This window comes from Odontesthes bonariensis, chromosome 10 (genome assembly GCF_027942865.1).
Source record: "Odontesthes bonariensis isolate fOdoBon6 chromosome 10, fOdoBon6.hap1, whole genome shotgun sequence".
NCBI lineage: Eukaryota > Metazoa > Chordata > Actinopteri > Atheriniformes > Atherinopsidae > Odontesthes > Odontesthes bonariensis.
In genome coordinates, this window is record NC_134515.1 from 24,469,794 (window position 1) to 24,490,243 (window position 20,450).

The following is a 20,450-nucleotide window of genomic DNA, read 5'->3' on the forward strand; positions in this document are numbered from 1 at the left end:
CCTAACCGGACAGGTCCATCTTTGCTAATGTGTCGACCTTAACTGTGATCAAATTATTTTGCATAAAATCTGTCATAGCTTAGATGTGACTCTGTTCTTGTCTGTGTCACACACAGTGGTGGCAGGATCATCACCGTAACAGGTCAGGGTTTTGATCTGGTGCAGAGTGTCACCATGCAGGTGCTGGATATTGGAGAATCAGTGAGTGATCAGCCAGATTGATATCCTTTACACATGATAAATCTCTTTGAGTCCTTTAATGTAATGACTTATAAGTCTCTTAAAAAGTATATAATTGACTTTTACACTGGTTCTCTGGTCCTTTCGCAGCACTGCACAGTGCTCTCCCCCTCCACAATTATCTGCCCATCCCCGGCGTCCAGCCAGTCTCAGGAGACCTCCGTGCGGTTCCTTCTGAATGAAGTCGCCTACACTGGGGACAGCCCATCCTCCTCTGATAACGATCCAGAGGACGAGGAGGAGGAACCTCATAAAAATAATTTCCTTTTGGAATATGTGGAGGACCCTCAGTTCTTCACCGCCAACAAGGAGAAGCTGATAAAACACCATTCAGGAGAGCCACTGACACTCATCATCAATGTGAGTGACACTGCTGAGACTGAATTGTCAAATTTGTGTTAGATTACTTCTTACTCAGGTTTACAGTATATTAATCCTCTATCCTTACACTGATGGTTCCAGTCAGTGTTGTTGACCTTTTAAAATGGTATACTTTTGTTTGAATGGTCACATCCTTACAAAGCATTTTAATCTTATCCAACAAAAATCCTCAGCAATGCAGTTTATAATTCTGCCAATACTGAATCAAAACATTTAAAGTGGATAACAAATCTCAAATATAATATGCTGACTTGTTTTTTCTTTACAGTAGCACTAAAAATAATAACCATTTGAAGCTTTTGGGACTTTTTGTTGTTTTGCAGGTATGTGGTGATAAACTAAAATGTTGGACAGATATGTTGTCCTTAATGTTGGCCCCATTGGAAAGGTAACTAGATAACCAAAGTTATCACAGTTCAGGGACAAAGTCATATGAATACCCAAATTTCATAGTCATCTTCTTGCAGTCAAAACTAACAAATGTCAACTTTATGGTGATATAAAAAGTCTTGGATGACCAAGTCAGGATTAACCATCTGGGGACCATGAATGCCTGTACAGTGTCTAAACAACAAGGCTATCCAGCCAATTCCACTATTATGGTTTAAAAAAATTGGAAAAATATGCCAGCTGATTTGGATTAACATTGCCTTAATTATAAATGATCAGATCTAAACTATAAATACCATCAGGCCAAATTGAATAATTGACAATCATCCATAGCCTATTTCCTACATTGTGTTGTGGATTTAAAGGTTTCATTGCCATCAACTTGACTATCCAACAGTGTTGTAACAACACTACAACAATGTTGGATAGTCAAGGTGATACAGAGCTCCCTATTACTACAGAGCAGACAGAACTGAGTGTGTTGTTATTCATATTCACATAAACCAGAGGCACCTAGAATACATCAAAGGCCATGTCCTCTATAACATGTTGTAATCTGTTGGGGGTGTGAGGGGGACGAGGGTGCAGTGGCAGCTTAGTGGGAGGTCCCATGTTCCTGTGTTCTGGCTGATGTAAGCACCTGTCCGCATGAATTTATCACCCTAGAAGGCTGCTGGCTGTGACACCATGCGACATGCATATACGAAAAGCACAGATGGGGAAATTTGAACATGATGCCACTTCCTTCATGTGTTTGTGCATGCTAGAAAAACGCCCCTGCAGGAATTGCTGCCTCAGCCTGTATAGATGGGCAACTCAACTGTTTTTTCCTGTTTCTTTTCTTTAAGGTGGATTCCACTTGTGGTGGACTTGAGGGGAAGTGAGGAGGGGAGGGGGTGTGTTTAATAGGGAGCTTGTTAGCCAGCCAGATCCTATATTAAGAAACAGAGCTGGAATGTGGGTGGATTTTGTTTGCTTTTATCCTAATTTGGCCTTAAAAAAAGAAATATAAATATAGATAGACTTATATATATATCTATATATATAGATATATATATATATACACACGTTTTTTTTTTCAGACTAATTAATATGTAAAAATTATTATAGATTTTGGTATTCTATTTTTTATACAAAGCAGTAAAACATATTTGCATGAGGGTTTTTTGTGTGTGTCTCTGTGTTGTGAGGAAGCATTTGTTGACAAAGACCCATGAGGCTGCATCCTGCAGTAGAGGTCCTCAGGGTGTAATCACAGCAAGGAAACACACTGGGGATAAATGCTCTCACTTCCTCACTTGGCCTTTTTATGCTGAAGGGAAATTGCATTTTCAAATAGACAGTGATTTTTGTAGGTCTTTCAGTTAGTTATAATAAAACTGTACAAACCAGGTAAAACGCAGAGACCAAAGAATGCTGCAGTCATACAACATTTGTGGCTAAAAACAAAACCTCAGGTAGGTAAGAGGGAGACAAAACTAAATGATCACTTTCAACTCTTTTGTGCGTATGTGTGTTACTGGTGTTTAACTCTTAGCTGCAAACATGTGGCTCATTTTGCAATTTGACTTCCTGATTGGATTTTTACACTTAAATGTTTGGGGCTATTTTTTTTGTCATTTTAAAACGTTTTGAAAAACATATTAAGGATTACAGTCATATAATGAATATGGGCTTAAAGTGCAAACTCTCAGCTTTAATTTGATGGTATTCACATCAAAATTGGAAGAAGGGTTTGGTAATTAGAGCTCACAACCTCTTTTTCAAAGGTTCAAATGTAATTGGGCAATTGAGTCAAAAGCTCTTTCATGGATAGGTGTGGGTTATTTCTTCAAAATGTTCTTCATTCACAGCATCTAGTCAAGTGAGAAACCCTCTCAAAGAGATAGGCATATCATTATGCAAGTCTGATATAAAGAGAAAACTTCAAATAAAGAGGATTCATAAACCACAGTTTCTAAACCTATTTGTCATTACTGTACTTTACTGCCTTTTCATTCATAGGTTGACATAACTGTATAGGCAATGAATTAGCGAAGCTGTAGAAAAATAACACCCCATAAAAATTTCCTGTAAGGGCTAAAATTACTTTTTAAGTTGAAAGTGCTTTGTAGACTAGAAATGGAAGTCCATAGAGACTTCATGCTATGAACATTAAAAGAGTATTCTGGCAATTCAATCCCATGCTGCCAGATAGTTTTGGAACTTGCAACTGAACTCTTAAAGATAAGGTGAAGTAGGAGAGGCTGAGATGTTTTAACTTTTAGATAAATGGACACTGTTCTTAATACAGGACAAGCTCAAACGAACTCCCAAGAATGCAAATTTCCCATAGTGTAACTCAAGTTACAACTTAAGATGCAACTGAATCATTACTGCCCAGAAGAATATTCTTCACCGGTCACACCCGCAGCTGGTAAAGCAGGCTTTCTAGCACGGATAGCTGGGATGACATCATTATCATAGTAAGCTCCCTCAGAAGACACAGCGCAAGTGTTTTAATTGGCAGAGTGCTACGACTCCACATGACTTAAAGTCACGCATTAAGTGTAAAATCAGAGGAGTGTCCCTTAAATTAATATAGCTGCCTGCAAAGAAAGGGAGAGGATATAGGAGACTGTGACTTATTGCAGCAGGCTCCTTTAAAGGCCCTGAGAATGTTATTTTGGGCCCAAGCAGGGATGAACATCAGCGGGTTTGTTTGGAGAAGCTTTGCTATCCCTGTGAGAGAGACAGTAGGGATATTTGCTGCTTTTAGTCGAACTCTTGTCCAAACTGGATGAGTTTTCTGCTGCCTTCCGTTTGTGTGACAGCTGCATGACAGATCAGCCACTGCTCTGTTTCTTGGTGTACATAAGTAAACAGTTGTGTCTGCGCATATGTGTGGGTTAAAGCTCGAAATGAATTTTATCTGAGCTCGGTCATAGTGGGCCCCAATGGTGTAATGCCACTGACCAGCTGACGGCTGTTTTTATCCGTTTCTGGCGCAGAAAGTTCCAAGCGATCTGGAGCTAGTGCCGGAGGAATACTCGGTGATGATTGGCTCCTATCCCTGTAATATCAGCTTCCATAATGACCAGCTGTTCCACTGCACCATCAATGGGCTACTGAGTTCCAGCGAAAGTGAGCTGCCTGTCACCGTAAGTATGAAAACATGTAAAACGCCACTTTATAGCACAAGCACGCATCCAGCCTCATCTTGAAAATATTGCTTGATAGACCCTGATAGTTCAAGCTTATCAGCCATCTGTCTCTTGGTGTTGAAGCCAAATATTTAGTCAGAATCAGGACCATCTGTGATGTTTGCTGAAACAGATCTGATCTGCACAAGTCTATGCACTGTAAGTGAGTTATCTGTGCCACTTTCCATGCATTCTAAGTGGTGTCTAGTTTCTGAGCATGTCACCATGAATCAGAAGCTTGTCAGGGTGGTGAGCCATCACTTTGCGATACAGTGCAATAACAAAACAATGACATACTGTATTTATCCATTGTTCTTAATGCCTTTTTTCTTTTATCACTCCATCTATCATTGCAGACACTATCTACTCATACTCAAATATTCTGAGTCAGTGATGATCTCAGTCCACACTTTTTTCTTCTTCTTCCAAGTTACTAAGTGAAGACATTGTTAAGCCCTGTGCAGTCCTGATAAAAAAAAAAAACACTCTCCTTCCCCTGCCTCATCTCTCTCTCCCATCTGTTGTTGTTGTCCATTCTGGTCTGTTTTGATGCGACTTTATTAAGGGGGAAAGAGCTCATCCATATTTCAATATGAGCCAAACTGGGAGTAGTTCGGTGAAATAGCTCAGAAACATGTTGTCGGTTGAGTTGCACCATAAGAGCTGTTTGCCCACTTTCACAGAGAAATAGAAATGAAGCTCAGTTTTTTCTCCCTCCCCCTCCCCGTGTACCTGTAGCATGCTCAGGCACCCACGCACCTCATCTGTCTCTCAGGGTGTCTCAGAATAACCTGGGCAATTAGCGGAGACGTAAAGGCAGGGCAAGGGTCAGATGAGATGTCATAACACTAATGGGTGGGCTGCCTGCACATGAGCAGTGAGAATGATTTGTGTGCACATTTGACAGGGGTATAAATAAAGGGCGCACTTGTATTTTCTTTTGTGTCTGCACATTAAAATAAGTGCATATGCGTTGAGCTCAGGCAAAGCTTGTGGCCATTTGTGTTTCTTAACTTACTTCCTTTCAGAGGCAGATCTATTTTTGCATTCTTCTGTTGTGCTTGGCTCTGAAGCACTGCAGAAATGGATGTGAGGAAGAAATGTTTTTGTACCCCAAGTGAAACAGGAACATAGAACAATGGCATTTTCCCCTCCATTACACCGGGTCAGACTGTTGCAGTCTCTGGAAGAAGACCTTCTCTTGCAGGTCCATGTAAATAAATAGCTGAACTGAAAAGGGGAGGGGATACAGGGAGCCCAATGAAGTACTTTCCCCCTCAGAGTAAGACCAGTGTAAGAAGGATTTGGTCTGAGGATTGGAGGCTTTTTATCTGAGTCTCTCTTTATGAAGTATGTCGGGATTGGGAAAGGAGAGGGAGCGATGTGAGCAGGGACCACAGAGACCCTGCTGACTAATCAGAAGACAGAAGTGAAATTCCTTTTCTTGTCACATCTGGGTTAGTTTGAACTGGATGACTCCTGCAGCCCGCTGCAATGAGAGACCATTTTTCAAAACCTGCAGTGTGTAATTTTTTTATGCATGAGCGCACCTGTGTTCATGACAAAATGGATGGGCTTGTATGTGTGTGCAGGCATCTGCGCCCTCATTAAGTAATGTTTAACCGCATACATTTTTAAAGTATGTTGCAAAGAAAAATGGTGACGTTATTCAACAAAGGGTAAACATACAGTATGCAAAAGTAATCCCTGTAAAACATAAGTAAAAGACATGGCTGATGTCAGCGCGACACAGCTGTTGGTGTGCTCATCTTCTCTAGGCACAGCACACCCACAAATTCAAACTATCTTCTCATTGTTAATCTAAGTGTTAATAGATTTAAACTCAAAATTTTAATTTAGATGTTGTGTTTCAATCAATTTCTAAAGGTTTACTTTCCCAATCAAAAGCAAGAAATGTTCCTAGTCAGTAAGGTTACTTTTGCTTTCAGAGACTCCGTGTTAGCAGAAAAGGTTTCCACAAAGCTTGGGAATGGGGTGTCTTAAAGAGACAGGAGCTAAAACAGCTTGTTTCTGACTAAAGATTACCTGAGGGGCTGTGTAAAGCCCCACAATAAGACAAAAGAAAAGGTTTTCCCTCTTTTTTACGAGCTCTAAATTATACAAAGCTACTCTGCAGTCCTAGAATAAGAATACAGACCTGAAAATTAGTATAATAGATTCCTTTTATTATTGTATCTGCTCGTTACCGCTCTGCCTTCCAATGCTTTCTCTCTTTAGCTTTTCTTTCTGTTAGACTCCCTTTACTGGCTGTATGGTATGATGCAAAATATTAATGGAATAGGACAACAAAAGGCTATCGTTTGATAACCAAGTAACAAGGGACAGTTGCTAGAATTAAATCAGCTTTAAGAGTAGCATATCCAGAGAAGACTATCCCTATATTTTTTTATATAGTCTTCTGCTGTTATATTTACTGCAACTAATATCCTCTCCAGTCCATCTAAAGTGTTGCCGCTCTGCTTTTAAGATCTCTGTACAGCTTTCAAGCTGTATTTTGATGATGTCTGAACAGCCGCTCACCATCTGGGCTAGAGATGTCATTTTTTCATGTGGCTTGGGGGAGTTGGGAAGGCTTCTTTTGAAATATTAAAGCGTACAGCTCACCAGTTACAATAGCTGATCAATTACCTTTTAATTACTTTCTGATTTTTTCTCTTTTTTTTTTGAACTGGGAGACAAAGTTGTCAAGTTTCACACGGAGCATTTTGATGTGTGAAAAATGTGGATTGGTTTGATTGACAGAGTCTAGTGGCAGCTCATTAAAAGACATCCTAACCATCACAGCATTGCACTCATATTTGTTGCTTCCCTGGCACACGTTGTCAAATAGGCCAACAAAGATATTACTGCATGGAGTATAAATGCACATCAAGAGAAGGGATGTTATATCAAACATATAAGCCTTTTGTTGAACAGAGTATGTTCAGATGTACAGTAAATGCTTTGAATTCACAAACATTTAAAGCTAAACACCTCTGCCATATTTTCATTGCTGCATATATGGCAATTTAGGGGCCTTTTTAAAATGCACTTATTCTCATATGACCTCCAGCCATTTAATATCTAATAGCCTTTGTTATTTACTTTACTTTTAAGACGAGGTAGTTTTATTTGTTTGTTTGTTTACAATTTAATCATGTTCAATTTAAGTTCTTTCATGCTGCTCCATGAGAAAAGAGGAAGAAATAATTGCTAAAACAAATAAAAATGTATGTTTGACATGATATCAGTGGGTTTTGAGAGAACCACTGAAGAGGAAATAAAGCAGAACAAAAGAGAAGTCAGATTTTGAAAGAGCGTGACCCAGTTTCGTGAGTTGTTTCTCTTTGTCTTTCTAGGTGCAAGTGGGGAACTTTCATCACACTATTGCCAAAGTGCAGCTCGGCGGCAGTGAGATGGCCATCGTGGTATCCATTGTGGTGTGCTGTGTGCTGCTGCTGCTGTGCACAGTGGGTAGGTTGTGTACACACACACTTACAGGGGAATGATGGATGTGAACCTGCTATAGCAATGGACGCTCCAGATGTGGAACAGATAAAAGGAATTTGGGGTCATAGTTTCCTGCACTTGCTTCATCCCTCTTCCGTATTCATTGCACAAAGACCCAAGTGTTCTTCTCTCTGTCTGCTCTGTCTGTCTGTCTGTCTGTGTGTGTGTGTGTGCGCTACACTCTGCAGACTGTGAGTGAGTGTGTCTGCGGGCAGGTGTATGGGTGAAAATTGGCGCTAGTGTGTATTTTCACACCATTTCCCATTTTGGAGCTGTTCTCAGTTATTCACAAAGAAAACCTATTTTCCTTGCCAGACTTTTTTAGGTGTGACATAACTTGAGTCATTTGTTGAATTTTGTTTACACATTGAAAAATATAGTTGTTTTTTTTCTTTTTCATGTTTTCGCATTCACATTTTTTGAAGCAAATGTTTTTCAGGGGTTCAGAAAGGGTGATAATCAAGCATTTCTGGAAATGGTTTCACAAATTCATAAATTTTTTACATCCATTTTGACCCCTTATTCTGTCAGAAACTGTCACTGCGTGGTAAGAGCAGCTGCTTTGAAGCGCATTTTGTGTTTCTCAGTCTTTTACGCTTCTTTGCAGCTCTTGTCGTGTACTGCACCAAGAGCCGAAGGGCAGAACGCTACTGGCAGAAAACGCTTCTGCAAATGGAGGAGATGGAGTCCCAAATCAGAGAGGAGATTCGTAAAGGTGCGTTTGGAAGAACGACATCACACACATACCACAAATCCTGCTTTGTTTGGAGTTTGTCAGAGGACTGGAATATTGACCTCACATATTTGCCTGTTTGTGCATGTCTATGTTATCGTGTGTGTGTGTGGAAATATGCATTTGTTTTGGAAGTTCTCTATTCTGACATGGGACAGAGATACAACATTTGACAGATTTGTGCCTTGCAAGTGTGACTCATAAAACACAGTGTCTGACAAATGATAAGTCACGCACAGAGACACACAGTGGCCACAGCGACTCTCCACCATCCATAGGAAGACCTATGCGTGTGTGTCTACTTCTGTGTCTGTATGTTGGCATGTGTGTCTAGAGCATTAGAGTTGAGCCAAGTGAAGGCCACTCCGCGTCCAAGCACCCAGATTTATGATGTAGAGATGGGGGGGACGGATACAGAAAGAGAAATGGAGGGAGGAAGTGATAGGAGCGGGAATGAGGGCCGCAAGCCTGAGGAGAAGCAGAAGCGTGGGAGGGAGAGGAGGAGAGACGAGGTTATTTAGTCGGAGGACACAGATAGATTTGTGGCCGAGTTCAGGGTGAGTGTGCACAAAGTGAGGGATACTAAGATGAAAAAAGTGCTAAAAGCAGAAGAGGGAGTAAGAGATGATGGGAAATTGACGTTTTCCAGAGAACTCAAATGGGAGGTATTTGTTTGGAAACTGAATCAGAAGGGATGTTTAGTATTTGGGCCACGTGGATCAAATCTGGAGTTGATGCTGTGAACTGGTTGGTGGTTTAGATGATGCCTTAATTAGCAAGAGGATAAATAACCTAGACAAGTAATGAATCAAGTTTTAAATCCCTCAGGCCTGGTTTTCTCTTCACTATGCAAAAATATGGTTTGAAGTAACTGCCATTGTAACCCAAATACGTCTTTCCTCTTGTGACAGGAAGCACTTTTCCATTAAGAGATCTCCAGCCTCTCATAAGAGGAGAACATTATCCTCTGCTGGTACATAAAAGGGCTGCAATATTAGCATGCAGATTCAAGTCAGTGCCTGGGCATGCTGATACTGTTTCTGCATGTAAACCTCAGCCTGCACACATGTTTTGGATAAAAGCCTCGAGCTGGATTTGGCTGCTCTGATTGGCATTTGGTAAATATTTGCCTGCATGCCGTGATGGGCTGCACAGTCTGGCAGAGAAACAGGGAAAGAGATCACAGGATTAGACTTTGGTATATTTATTATTCGGTAAAAATATGACACTAGATCTAGGAAATGAAATGACACAACTCTGAAATTGGCCAGATTATTTCATAAGCATGGGAGAAGTCTACGGTCAAAACATTAGCCCTCGACACATTTCTTACTTATTTTTACTTTGCAACAAATGAAGCTTAGTGATCCAGAGAGAAATCAGTGTCATGAGGCAGTCTTTTCTTTTCTCCCTGCAGGCTTTGCAGAGCTTCAAACAGACATGACAGATCTGACCAAGGAGCTGAATCGCAGCCAGGGCATCCCCTTTTTGGAGTACAAGCAGTTTGTCACACGGACGTTCTTCCCAAAGGTGAAAAACCCTGTTTTACTCTGTTATGTGATTTCTTACACTGACAATATACTATTTTTCTCACTGGGGTGTAAATATTTCTATCCATCCATGTCGTCCCCCCCCCCCCCCCCCCCCCCCCCATGTCCCACTGCTTGTTATATGCAGGATAAAAATTTCACCTTGGAACTTTTAAACACATAGTAAACATCTTGCCAAGTGTAGCTCAGTTTGGCACCCTGTGGGAGAGTTAATGTGTTCTCCATAGGTAAGCATTTTTGTGCGATCCAACCTGAAGGTAGACTGTGGTGGGTGGGTGTTTTTCCACCAATACAGAGAGGCGCAACTCAGGGGGCTTTGTCTTGCAACCACAGGCATGGACCTTCAAGGAGACAGAACAATGACGGGCACTGAGACAAGGAAGGTTTCACCCTGTTCTCTCAAAACATACTCCTTACTCAGCTCTCACACCCACGCTGTTTTGCAAGTACGGGTGATCTTGCGCAATGGGAGCCATACCGATTGTAGTGGACTGTTGACACTGTTGAAAATAGTGTTGAAAAGGTGCGAGGATGGAAACATAACTTCAAGTGTTGCCACTGCAGTATCGCCTCCATAGTTTTCCGCTAACACAGCAAACACTCTCCTCACGGCGCTTCATGCTCTTGTTTTTCCACGAGAGCTTCTGGTTGTCTGAGATTACACACACAAAACAGCGTTAGACACAGCCAGAACACAGGCCAAATGTAGCTGTCCTGAAGTGACAGACTGTGTTGAAAGGCTCCCTTTTAGTTATGGTTAACTTTGCCTCAAAGCTATTGCTGATCATGACGTCCCGTGTCACGGTATCATGTTTCCTTTTCACAATTACTCAAGCCCTATTCATGGCCTCTTCAAAAATTTCTTCACTTTAGTTCTGCACTGCGCACCACACAGCAACGACTGCGGGCCAGCTCTTTTTGTTTTCCCTGTCAATCCCTCTTCCTGTGTTTATGACTACAAATGACTTTGTTTTACAGTTTTCTGTGTGTGTGTTTATGTGTGTTTCAGATGTGCTCGGATTACGAGAAAAGTCTGGTCCAGCCCGTCTACGAGAATAATTCAATGGGACCTCGAGCACTGCCAGAGACCCACCCACTGCTGCAGGACTGGCAGGTGAAGGGTTATGCCATTAAGGTTGTTAGGTTAGGTCTTCTTCTGCTTTTATTTGGGATTTTCTGTGCCTTGTTTCTCAACTGGGTCACGCTGAAGGTTATCAAGGTTTCATGGTGAGGCTTTTGTTGATGAGCAGTAAAGAAAAACATATTGTGCATTTGAGTGCTTGTTGTAAAGCATACGTCACGCATGTCTGTGTGAACCCACGTGTTCTTGACCGTGCAAATGGGAGTGCTAATGCATGTAATTTAATAGTTTTCACTGATGGAGAGTTTAAATCCGGCTTGTCAAACACCATGCTTCCACAGCAAGTTGATTGCAGGTTGTTGCCACTATGCCCTTGAGTTCTTTAACACTGTGCTTTTCATCGAAATCCATCTTTAGTTGATGTGTGTGTGTGTGCTTGTTTAGGGGCAGACAGGAGATATAAAGAGAGTGGGAGGCGGGCTGGGCGCCTTCACACACAAGTGTGAAAGTGTGCTCAAAGTGAAAGCACGTGCATGCTGCTTATAATGAGAGAAAGTAAAGATTGCAGCGCTCCTTTTGGGTCGGCAGCCAGGGGAGCCTGTCTAACAGTGATGAAGTGCCTCGGATTCCCATTGTCTTCGTAGGAAGTGTTTTCCAGGTCACAGCGAATAAATCTCACAGGCAGGCATTTATCTTAATGGACACCCTTGTTCTCCTTCTGTCAAGCTGCAAACCAAACCATATGGCTGCAGTCCGGAGGGAAGACTTCATCACAGCGCTGCTTAGTGGCACCCATAGATAGGCCACACTCATTAAGTCGACTCTGCACATTTAGCGACAATCACACACAGTAAGGGACTGGAGTGTGACATACAGATACTGTGGAGAAAACCTGTGAGGGAAGTGCTTGAAGAAGCGAAGGGAGGGGATGTGATAGAAAGATGAGGTGCTCACTAGATGGGTCACCTCAGACAAGAGGTGGTGAAATAAATTAGGGAGGGAGCAGCAGGTGTGTGATCCAGTCAGGATGAAACCATGCAGAGAAGTCACTGTTTCACCCGCCCTCTGTCATCCCCTATCACCAGGCCACCAACACAACGAGGCCGAACGTAGAAGAGGGCATCACAATGTTCTCCACTCTCCTCAATAATAAGCACTTCCTGATCACATTTGTCCACGCCTTGGAGCAGCAGAAGGACTTCGCTGTTCGAGACAGGTAACAGCATTATTGACTACTATTTCATTTCACCATACACTAAGGAACACTTGATCGGGAGATGGTAATTACATTTTTTACAAGTGGTGCTGGTGGTGATTAGGTTGTGAGTCGTGTGTTTCAAAGCTGCTAAACTCTACATTTGTATTGCACATGGCTGGTGATTGCTGGGTTTCATTAGCAAATCTTTTTCGCTAGTTTAATCTTGGACAGAATTACTGCCTTCGTACACATACATGTGTGGTTAGAATCAGAGATGTGTTTTATTTTATTGGGTTGCAGAAGTGAAGACATTTGACTTACTCATCCTATGTTTTGAATTGACCTTTGCAAAGTGACCACTTCGTTGTGTTCAGCCTCTTCTGACACACTTCAAAAAGACACTTGTACTGAGAGCTGTATTTGGGTATTTAGGGATACGTTTATAGGACCAAAGCCCTGAGACATAGGGAAGGAGAAAACAGGCATTTTGAAACTTAAAAACAGCTTTTTGTGTTTGTCACTGGCATGTTGTATCATTTAAACTTCCACATATGTTTGCAATATTAAACTACGATGTTGCAAGGAAGGGGAAAGATGGGAGGTGTGAACTCTTGCTTACATAAATTATAGATAATGTCAAAGATTACAAAGCTGAATAAATAGATGACACAAAAATTATCATCCAGCGCTACAGTTTTTACTTCGACTGATTTTTTTTAAAGCATTTATTTAGTTTCCAACCCACACTTTTTTGTTTGTTTAATTCTCACTGCTTCTCACGGCAACAGGCAGAGAACCTTCTTCACAAATGGAGGGGATAGAATACTTTATTTGAAATTACCTCCAGTGGCCTACATCAACATAACCGAGCGACACAATACTTAAGCAAACCACAGTAACGGGAAAAAGTATATATAAAGTAAACTTTTCTGAACACAGTAGTATTTCGTGTACTACTGCAAGTGTCTATATTTTGTGGTCTGAAAAGTGGTTGCTTCAGCTTTGTAAATACTCAGCTATTTACCAATGTAGCTATTTTGGTGTCCTAAACCGAGCAAGTCATTGTGAACCAAAGTGAAATTCCAGAGGCCAGACCAAATCCCTGCCCCTGCACAGTGTCAGCATTTACTGACTGATGTAGCCTCTTCCTGCTGGATTAAAGAGGCTTTGTTAGGGAAATCCCCTGCACCTCTGGACACTGACTCAGACTCCCTGCATTAGATCAGACCTTTATTTAGCTCTGCAGTCACAGGTGCAGTGGGGAGGACTAAATCTAGTTTTGGTTTCCGTAATTTATTATGGTTCAATCTCCACTGGCCACACACTGACAGAGCATCTTTTCAGAAGCATGTTTTTGCTCTGCTAATCTTTTTCCTCACCCCCTCAGATGCAGCCTGGCATCCTTGCTCACCATCGCCCTCCATGGTAAACTTGAGTACTACACTAGTATCATGAAAGACTTGCTGGTGGATCTGATTGATGCTTCGGCCTCCAAGAACCCCAAGCTGATGCTGCGCCGCACTGAGTCCGTTGTGGAGAAAATGCTTACCAACTGGATGTCCATTTGCATGTACAGCTACCTCAAGGTGAGGAAGAGGAAGACTAAACAAAAGTTTGTTTAAAAATAAGCGTACTGCCTTTATTTGTAACTCCTTCTTTGTGTCTCATTCATCAGGAGACAGTGGGTGAGCCTTTTTTCCTGCTACTGTGTGCAATCAAGCAGCAGATCAACAAGGGTTCCATAGACGCCATCACAGGGAAGGCTCGCTACACCCTCAATGAGGAGTGGCTGCTCCGTGAGAACATTGAAGCCAAGCCACAGGTCGGACACCTCACACACTCTCGGTTCATCTTTCACAAACTCAGTGTAAAACTTGCATGTATAACTGAAATGAAGAGGGAGATTGAGGAATTCAAAACTCACACATTTGTGCTTAGTATTTCCTACTTTCTTTCTGCAGAACATCAACGTGTCATTCCAGGGCTGTGGCATGGACTCACTCTCTGTCAGGGTCATGAATACTGACACAATCTGCCAAGTTAAGGAAAAAATCTTAGAAGCCTTTTATAAAAACCTGCCTTTCTCTCAGTGGCCTCGAGCAGAGGATGTGGACCTGGGTAAGAGCACATTTTCTCTGATTATTTCCATCTTCTCTCCTCCCCGAACCCTCCAAGATATAGTAATCTCCTTTGCAAAAAGGTCAATTCTTCTCATGAAGCCCAACTAACCTGAGGCTGCAATATAATAAATGACAGAATGCATTGAGGAGAGTGTACAGTCATAATCACAAAGAGTTATTGCTTTCAGAGGCTTTGGAGCCCGCAGAGCTGATTTGATTAATGGCCCGGGAATATTTCCACAGGTCATGACACAGAGTTAGAGCACGGCTGCCGTCTGTCTCGCCTGTTCTTTTCCAAATTTAAAAAGAAATTGTCTAACACCTCTGCCTTTTTTTTTCTTCTTCTCTTCCTCCAGAGTGGTTTGACTCTGGCAGCAACAGTAAGCTTCTGCAGGACCTGGACAACTCCTCGGTGATGGAGGACGGCCGAAAGAAACTCAACACAGTCTTCCATTACCTGGTGTGTGTGTCTTTGTGTGTGATCAGTGGGGTAGAGGTTATATCATATGAGCAACAGCTGGGCTGCTGAAGGTGACAACCGGTCATTTAATGTAGCAGCCGCAGAAGGTTGTATCATGACTGTATATTTGTAACTGGTGAAAACAAGATAATGTTATTATATGCTTATTTACTGGTAATTTAACATATTTTTGAAAATATTTTATGCACATGGTAATTTTAGCTGTGTGCTATCCAACCACGTCAGAGGTTGTTCACAGGTCTTCTGAAAGTTCACACCTAAAGGTCAGGCAGGCAGGCCAACTGACGTAAATGGGTAATCATTTGGACATGTAGAAGGGTTAGAGTAAAGTGGCATAAAAGATAGAATTTTATAGATAACTCGTTATGCTATTTGTCACGTGGTGTTGTGGTTAGCACTGTCGCCTCACAGCAAGAGGGTTCCAGGTTCAATCCCCACCCGGGGTCTTTCTGTGTGGAGTTTGCATGTTCTCCTCCATGTATGTGGGGGTTCTCTCTGGGTACTCCGGCTTCCTCCCAATGTCCAAAAACATGCATGTTAGGTTAATTAGTGTATCTAAAATTGTCCCTGGGAGTGTGTGTGGTTGTTTGTGTCTGTGTGACCCTGTGATGGACTGGCGACCTGTCCAGGGTGTACTCCGCCTCTCGCCCAATGCCCGCTGGCTCCAGCCCTCCCCGCAACCCGACAGTTGCATTAAGCGGGTATAGAAAACGGATGGATGGATAGATAGATGGATTTGTTCCACATTTTCAGGTCCATTCTCAGATTATGTTCCCTGGAGGTTTCAACTTTACAGTCATGCTATTGTTGTGTTTTATACTTTAAGATAATTGGATTCCAGTAAGTTGTCATGTCAAACAGTAATTCTCCAACTTGTTAAATCAGATCTTCCCTCAAGAAAATTTCTCTGTTCAACAGATAAAGGGGAAAACAAACTCAGCACACACTGCGTGTAAATTGTTCCACACAGTAAAGGTCAAACACGAAACTAAAATAACAACAAGTACACACATTTATGAGAGGTGGTGAACTTACGATCCCTGTCGAAGAGTACTGTAAGACATTAATGGAAGAGATTTGAATTTATTATGCAGATTTGATCATGTAGTCTGACTGTCAATGTCTTTTATGTGATTGAAAAAAAGTGTCACTGTTTAAACTCCAAAATATGTTTGCATGAATTGGAAAATTGCTGAAGGACATGTGACCAGGGACTACAGATCAAAAATAGGCAGTAAAAGAGTGCTCAGATGCTCCACTTTACTTAGGCACTAGTGTAACAGTATAAAACAAGCACTCCATTTTAAGTTAAAGTACTTTAAGTGCTCAGTGCTGCACACTTCTACTGCAAAACTGATGTTAATGACGTACATATCATTACAACCATTAATATAAAAGCATTTTACTATTTTAACTGATTGCGATGGGGCCAAATATACATAATAATATGTAAATTGTTTAATTATAGAATAACCTACAGCTTATATTCTCAGTTTAATGGTTGTTTTGTTCATGAAGTTTTAGAAAATGGTCTCTGAACGTCACAATGTCAACACCCCTAACCTGTAACTTCTCAAAATCAATGGGAAAAAGGCTGCAAAATTGCACAAAATACACAAAATAATCATATATTTATTTCTTTATTTTTCGATAGAGAAAATACCCTGATACAGCTCTTTTTCTATATGTAGGTTTTACTCTGTAGCAAATCCTGATGCAGTGTTTCTTAACCCCAAGGCGCTCTCTGTATGCCCTCATGTTGCATCAGATCTTAATAGGTAAACCTCTTTACAAAGTTTGTATATAAAAATCTTGATTTTTAAAGTAAAGTAATAGATAAATGAAAAACTTCTGTGCAGCTCTTGAGTACAATTAATGTTTGCTGTTTCTTATATGTACCACATTAACAGTACAGGTGTTGCAGAGACTTGGAATTGACATTACATTATTAGAATAAACATTATCTTACATATACATTTGTTAAAGTACGTGCAATTTGAAACTTACAACCACAAATTCCATAGAAACTTTGTTTAGCCTTCATCTACCCTCCCAGCAGGACAAAAAATCTCTACATCTGGCAGCGGTATTAAAAAGAAAACAACTCTAAGAAGCGTGTAAATGTGCTCGTTCACCATTAAGAACGTCTTTGTGTTTGTGTGTTTGGTTATGTCTTCGTTGATTTGCGGCAGGGTAAACAAACGTACAGTGACTCTTCACCTTTGACCCGTTACCTGTACTTGTTAAGTGCTCTGCTGAGTTTTTTGCTGAGCCATGGGGACAGAGCTGTGAAAGCAACGAGCTGCAGCATGTACTAACAGTCTGGGTTCACTGGCGAGGCTGTTCAACCCATTTCACTGCGGGTTGACTTTAATGAGCCCAGCCAGGCCCCTGCAAACTTGCACCACTCTAGACCTCGCAAGACCAACACACACGCACATACACAAACACTTGCACCTTGGACCACCACATTCCCCTCGAGGGCAGGCTTAATGATGCTGTTCTCGTGCACCCTAGCTCACCCCTGACCCTGTGGCCCCTGGTCTCTCTCCCTCCCTCCTCATTCTTCTTCTTTCTCTCCCTTCACAGATCCCAGAGGGAGCGTCACTGGCCATGAGCATGCAAGACAAGAAAGAGAACACCCTTGGGAGAGGTACGTCACCTTAAAACGTACCCACTCCATGTTGCTTTGTCACATTTACTCACCCACACTTGAAGTCCACACCCACTAAATCCCAGAAAAGGGCTCATGCTGAGCTGATCACGAAAACATGATCTGCTCATACAAACACGCTTGAAACCATCACCCTCCAGTCCCCAAAGAACACAGTGGACATCTAAACACACACACCTAATAAATCACAGTACATACTCTTAAGGCTAATGGCTCAGTCAAAGCTCTTTTTCCATGCCGTGGATGGATTCCATTAGCATGTGTCAGCTTGTGGGAATAATGTGACACAAGTTGGCTCATTGTCCAGCATCATCGCAGTTTTGCCTGTTGACGGATGCGTTTACATTCAACCTTTAATGGGCTTGTGTATTTGCTGTCGAGGGTCCACCTCACATAATCAGCACTGGACCAGAGCTCAATTCTGCTCGGGCTCTGTCCATCAAAGCCTCTCCTCTCATTCATACTGGGCCAAAAATAGGCTCATGAGCACCAAACCTGGCTCCTTCTTCAAAGCATCAAGGGGTGTTATGAGCCCGTAGTGCTCCCTGGCTAATATGAAACACTGTCCTGCCTGCCTGTGATCAGTGCTGAGGGTCTGGATTGGAGCCCGCCAGGCAGGAGCATCTCTGCCAGAGCAGGCTGTAATGAGAACACACTCACTATGAGGGGTTTTGTGTGTGTATCTGCACAAATGCCTGTCTTTGTTTTCACTGTTGCAAGCACAATAATTTACTATTTTTGTCTTTGAGCTTGTACTCTCACTCTCGTTTGAACACAAATCTACATTTGTCCTTGTTCTCATATCTGTTCATGCATGTGTATGAGTATGTTTGTGTTTAGATCTATATATAAACCAGCCAGCTTTAATACTTTTATTCCCAGTGTTGGCCGAGCATTACCATCTCATTACAGAAGCTCTACAACCAGTCACAGACTCTACTTGTCTGTCTCCCCTAATCTCTCTCTTTTCTCTCTCCTTTCACTCGTAATCTTTCTCTTTCATTCTCTCAGACAGCTCCCCTCCCTTTTAGGCCCACAGTCCACCCTAATCACTTTCTCCTCTTGCACTCTATCTACCTTGCTCTCCTGTCAATCTTCTTTTTTCCCCACTTGTATCTGTCACACTCTTCTGTGCTTCCTCCTCCTGTCTCCTCTCATGTCTCCACCTCACTGATTACACATTGTTTTTTCTTTTCTTTTTGTCTCCCCTTAGCCAAAGACCTGGATACAGAGAAGTATGTACACTTGGTGAGTACGTTCTTATCAGTCATCAAAAATTCTCCATACATGATGTCTGAGTTTATTACAATAGCTTTCCTGTGTGCCACTGTTAGTCAGCCCAGAGCAAGCCTGATTGTGGGGGGGTGAAAAGGAAAGCTGCTGAGAGGACATGACTGCACTAATGCAGCTTAAGCTTTTTCATAAACGTCAGCTAAGATATGGGCCCTTTGAATTTAGAATAATGAGCTCCTTGGAATACAATTTGCCGGGTGAATAGTTAGTTTTACAGGACAGTTCTGGAGCAGAGTAGTTTGAATTTGCTTCTGTCTTCCCCCCCATCTCTATTTAGACTTGTGTGAGCAAGTCACAGAAATGATCCAGTTCACAGCAACCTGAGAAAACCCTAAGAATTTCCCAACTGCCATCACTTCCTTTATTCTGTTATTATTCAGTGCTTTGAAATACCCTTATGTAGAGTTTGGGTCATGTGTCTATTGCAAGAAGCAGAGAATTCCCCTTTGACAACTCTTACAGAGGACACAGAAGTGTATTCACTTAGCTGCTCATTCTGTGCTTTACTGCTTCAACTTGTGTATCATAAATTTAACCTCCGGTTTTCCAGGTCCTACCTCATGATGAGTTGATAGAGAACAAGAAGTCGCACAGGCAGAGCCATCGGAAGAAAATCCTGCCTGAAATTTACTTGACACGGCTGCTGTCCACAAAGGTGTGCAAAAACAAGAGGCTGATCATGGTGTCAACACTGGCACTGAAAGTTATCTTTCAGTATCAAATTTTCATGGCCTATAACCTAAGACACTGCAGAGAAATTCCTACATCACATTAAATCATGGATCTGAGGACTGTGCGTGTTCTTTTCCTCCACAGGGAACTCTTCAGAAGTTTTTAGATGATCTCTTTCAAGCCATCCTCAGTATCCCTCCGGACCGCCCGCCTTTCGCTATCAAATATTTTTTTGACTTCCTTGAGGAGCAGGCTGACAAACGGGGCATCACAGACCCAGACACCCTACACATCTGGAAAACCAATAGGTAGCCAACTAAATGCTATGATTCAAGTCCCCCTTTGGTCTGCTTCACCGTGTGAGGACAAGTCTTCTCAAAGCTTATCTCTCCCTGTCTGTGCAGTTTACCTCTGCGTTTCTGGGTGAACATCCTGAAGAACCCTCAGTTTGTGTTTGACATTGATAAGACAGATCACATGGACGCCTGTCTATCTGTCATCGCCCAGGCCTTCATCGATGCCTGCTCCATTTCTGACCTGCAGCTAGGCAAGGTGAGTTGCTATCAGCAGTCCCTTTTTTCAATCTCAACACTTCACAGGAAATAGCAACTCACGCAAACACCCCGTCAACCAGCAAAGTATGGTGATAAATAAGGGTGTGTTCACAATTGACGGGTTTAGTTTGATTAAAACGAACTCTGGTGTGATTGCTGTTAGTGCTGATCATTTGATGAAATGTGATTGCTGTCATCCAATACAAACAAATGTACCAAGATCCCCTGAGAGGGCATGTCTCAGTCAACTTCCAAATGCAGTGTGATGCAGATTGACTGAAATATGAACGCAGGAGAGATTAAAAACATAAAAAAGTACAGTACTTGATTCTTGATTTCAAGTTTGACTTGTTCTGAATGTAGCTTAAATGCTCATTACAGTTTGGAACAG

The 20,450-nt window shown here is 41.9% G+C and overlaps 1 protein-coding gene across 1 annotated transcript in view; it reads left to right on the forward strand.

Annotated features, from left to right (window-relative positions):
* The window catches only part of plxnd1 (plexin D1), a 65,791-nt gene that overhangs the window by 37,521 nt on the left and 7,820 nt on the right, over nucleotides 1-20,450 (forward strand). The window contains exons 17-33 of the mRNA XM_075474806.1: nucleotides 117-201; nucleotides 331-600; nucleotides 4,002-4,151; nucleotides 7,553-7,667; nucleotides 8,311-8,418; nucleotides 9,854-9,966; nucleotides 10,996-11,100; nucleotides 12,153-12,283; nucleotides 13,653-13,851; nucleotides 13,941-14,087; nucleotides 14,227-14,383; nucleotides 14,742-14,845; nucleotides 17,456-17,519; nucleotides 18,754-18,788; nucleotides 19,384-19,488; nucleotides 19,650-19,813; nucleotides 19,910-20,057. Of these exons, the coding sequence (XP_075330921.1) occupies nucleotides 117-201; nucleotides 331-600; nucleotides 4,002-4,151; nucleotides 7,553-7,667; nucleotides 8,311-8,418; nucleotides 9,854-9,966; nucleotides 10,996-11,100; nucleotides 12,153-12,283; nucleotides 13,653-13,851; nucleotides 13,941-14,087; nucleotides 14,227-14,383; nucleotides 14,742-14,845; nucleotides 17,456-17,519; nucleotides 18,754-18,788; nucleotides 19,384-19,488; nucleotides 19,650-19,813; nucleotides 19,910-20,057 (2,200 nt within the window). The remainder of the gene's footprint in view (nucleotides 1-116; nucleotides 202-330; nucleotides 601-4,001; nucleotides 4,152-7,552; nucleotides 7,668-8,310; nucleotides 8,419-9,853; nucleotides 9,967-10,995; nucleotides 11,101-12,152; nucleotides 12,284-13,652; nucleotides 13,852-13,940; nucleotides 14,088-14,226; nucleotides 14,384-14,741; nucleotides 14,846-17,455; nucleotides 17,520-18,753; nucleotides 18,789-19,383; nucleotides 19,489-19,649; nucleotides 19,814-19,909; nucleotides 20,058-20,450) is intronic.